This window comes from Odontomachus brunneus, unplaced genomic scaffold, assembly GCF_010583005.1.
Source record: "Odontomachus brunneus isolate Ranch 3 - 2012 unplaced genomic scaffold, Obru_v1 Obru_scaffold_194, whole genome shotgun sequence".
Classification (NCBI taxonomy): Eukaryota; Metazoa; Arthropoda; class Insecta; order Hymenoptera; family Formicidae; genus Odontomachus; species Odontomachus brunneus.
Window position 1 is genome coordinate 190,075 of NW_022639644.1, and position 3,405 is coordinate 193,479.

Sequence of the window (3,405 nt, forward strand, 5' to 3'; positions counted from 1 at the left end):
TGTGTGTGTGTGTGTGTGTGTGTGTGTGTGTGTGTGTGTGTGTGTGTGCACGTGTGTGTGTGTGTGCGTGTATGTATACAGTAATTATACATACATTACAATAATTATTATTTTCGTATTGCTTATAAAGAAAAATATAATTTGTAAACTAATCCTCACATCTCTTGAGATTGATTTGTCCGTAGAACATGAATCCCTTTTATTTTTATTTGTGCGTATTGCTAGGCGCTGCATTATTTAATTCTAAATAATATTATTATTCAAAATTTCGTAAGTTACTTTAAGATTTTATTTTATACACTTAAAACTATCGGTTAATAAAAAAAATTATTTCATTATTTGAAGCCTGCGAAGCAGATAGCCGCCTTAAGATGGAAAATTTATGTAGATTTTTTTATTACGAAAATTTACGTGAAACTTTTATAAAAATTACATCATATCTTTCTATAACTCATTATGTGTGACACATTCACTAAAATTAATAAGAGAAATAAAACATGTAATGTAAAGTGTTAGGATAAATAAGATGAAAAGTAAGTACCACTTGGAATATAAGTAGTTCTTAATAATCAATGTAATAATGATAGTATTTTGGTTACACCTTGTAATATATTTATGAATATTAATTCATAAATAATAATATTACAAAAGTATACGTGATGACTTAATTTATATTAAATACAAATATAGCTTTGATACATTTCAAATTAAATAATTGTGGAAAGTGTATGATGGGTAAAAAGAGATAAAGTGTGTTTAGACACATAATAAATATTTTCTAACAAACAACAGAAACACTTAAGCAAACTACGATCGGAATCTGTCAATTTCATACTTCAAGCTCTTAAGAAAATATTTTAAAAAGTGTTACGTGCGAGGCCTCGCATGGCTGTCGTAAAAACAGGCATTCGTGTTATTACAATTGCCCAGCGCAGTATATAATCGGTGTACACGCACTACCCGGCATCAATCTACGAAGTTGCGTCGAAGATGAAGATTCCAGCAATACTCGTAACGTCTCTCCTCGTTTGGGGATTCGCTAGTGGCCGAGTTATCGAGTCCAGTGCAACGGCGTCCGCGGAGGCATCAGTTTCATCATCGGCCAGAAACATTGACTTACCGTATGGTAAACATTACCATTTAAAGGAAGGGAAGAAGACCAATGAACTTGTGGAAGAATCACTTAACGCACCTGTTTTGAAGATTGGCATCAATAATGGTGGGTTGGATGTTGCGAAAGGTGCAGCAATTATCCAATCGGCCTTATTTGACGCGTCAACTTACACGGACCAGCGGTCGCTTTTCGATCTTGGCTTAGGCGTAATTGCAAATCACGCCGAAATAATGTCAGAAGCACAAGCCGCTGTGAGCAATAATGCTGGCGCCAACGCCAATAATGCTGTCGCACAGACAATAGAGGCACTAGAGATAGCTGACAAAGCCGAATATTATGCTGCTATCCACACTAAGCAAGCGGCTAAAGCAGCTGAAGCCGCGATGGCTTCGGCTGCTCGTGCTTCTGCGGCTGCTGATGCCGCCAAAGTATCTTCCCAGGAATCAGCTGTGGAAGCCAGTAATGCCGCCGTCACTGAAGCCAAAGCCAATGCCGGGTCCATAATTGCTAACAAAGCAAATGCCGTAATGGCAGAAGCCGCTGCTGAGCTTGCAGCTGCAGCTGCTAAGACTAAAGAGTCTGCGGTGAAATCTCAAAATGCTGCCAGAGCTGCTGCAAAGGCGCAAGCTGAGGTTACTGAGGCTGGCGCCAACGCCTTGGTCGCTCTAGCTAAAGCTAAAGCTGCAGTAACTCGTGCAGCCGCTGACCAAGCCGTATGTACATCTCAGGCTCAGGCTGCCAGTCAAATTCAATCAAGAGCCTCCGCATCTGAATCTGCAGCGTCGGCCCAATCAGAGACCAACACCGCTGCCGCTGAAGCTGTTGCTATCGCAGATGCCGAAGCCGCTGATCAAGCTAAAACATGGGTCGAGTCGCTGAAACGCGATATGTGGCTTCGCTTCAATATGAAGGGAGATGCCAAGGCGGAAGCCAAAGCCGAAGTTATCACGGTTGGTCAAGGATATCATGATATCAAGAGGGCAGGCAGCTTCGCAGAAGCCAATGTTGAGACAAGCAGTAATATATCAATGGGTGGACGTCACGGACACAAAGACAGCGTTTCTGCTGCTCTAGCGGCCGCTTCTGCCGGCACCAGCAATGATGTTATGTGAAAACGTTACAACTTTCATTTCAAAAAGATGTTGCGGTGGCGGACGTAAAAATATTGGCTACACCAATATTGTAGGTTAGCACACAATTACACGGGCAAGAATAAAAAAAATCTTAAGCAGCGGTTTGATTCGAAAAATGTAAGAATAAAAATAAATTGTTATGTAGCAACTCTTAAACATGTTTCTTTTTTAAGTTTGTCCTCTTTCTTTTATTCATTAAAATCCACATCACCATAAACTTATTTAGATTGTACATGTTCTAAACCATTATAAATTTAAGAAATATTTCTTTACGCATATTATTATTATTTCATGTCAAAGTAGTAGTATCTAAATGTCAAGTCAAAGTATCTAAATTTATATTAAAGTTTTATATTATATTATTAAATTTGTATTAAAGTTTTATATTATATAGCGACTTATATTAAAGTTGATATACATATTAGTGCGACCCAAGCACGTCAAATTCTTGTCTCAATAATTTTATGAAAAGAAATATATTGTTTTATTTAAATTTTAAATCCAGTTTTTTTTCTTTCCGTTATAATACATATAATATTCTCAAAAATTATAGAGGAATAGTAATAAACTGTATTAAAACTATACATTCTCTGTGCTGTTTCGACTTACGTCCGGGAAATAAATAAATTATTATAAGAAGACGAAATGTTTATAATGTGAATGAAAAATACAATAAAGATCTACTTAGTATTATTATTATTTATTTTTAATTCACGCCTGTTAGTTTTAGATGACTTCTAGTTTTTATATTTACAAACATACTCTTGGTAAAAATAACGGACAGAAACAGACAGAAACAGACAGGATTCCTATCCATTTCTAAGTTGTCCATTCTATCTGCAAATACAACATGCAGGTAGAAAATCCGCACTTGCAGCAGTACATTCTATTTGTTTCTGTCCGTATCCTGTACGTAATCACATTTAAACTGCATTTGTCCGCAATTACGTACAGAAATTTTGTCGGTTTCTGTCTGTATCCTATACGCCGCGATTCCTATTTGCATTTGTCCGAAATTACGTACGGCAATCCTATCCGTTTCTGTCCGCATCCTGCACGTAATCACATTTCACCTGTATCTGTCCGCAATTACATATAGGAATCCTATCCGTTTCTGTTTGCATTTTATACGTCGCGATTCCTATTTGAATTTGCCCG

The 3,405-nt window shown here is 37.2% G+C and overlaps 1 protein-coding gene across 1 annotated transcript; it reads left to right on the forward strand.

Annotated features, from left to right (window-relative positions):
* Positions 1 to 943: 943 nt before the first annotated feature.
* LOC116851860 (uncharacterized abhydrolase domain-containing protein DDB_G0269086-like) lies at positions 944 to 2,419 on the forward strand. Its single transcript, XM_032831694.1, has one exon. The coding sequence runs from the start codon at positions 991 to 993 to the stop codon at positions 2,224 to 2,226; it is 1,236 nt and encodes a 411-aa protein (XP_032687585.1). The 5' UTR covers positions 944 to 990; the 3' UTR covers positions 2,227 to 2,419.
* The last annotated feature ends 986 nt before the right edge of the window (positions 2,420 to 3,405 follow it).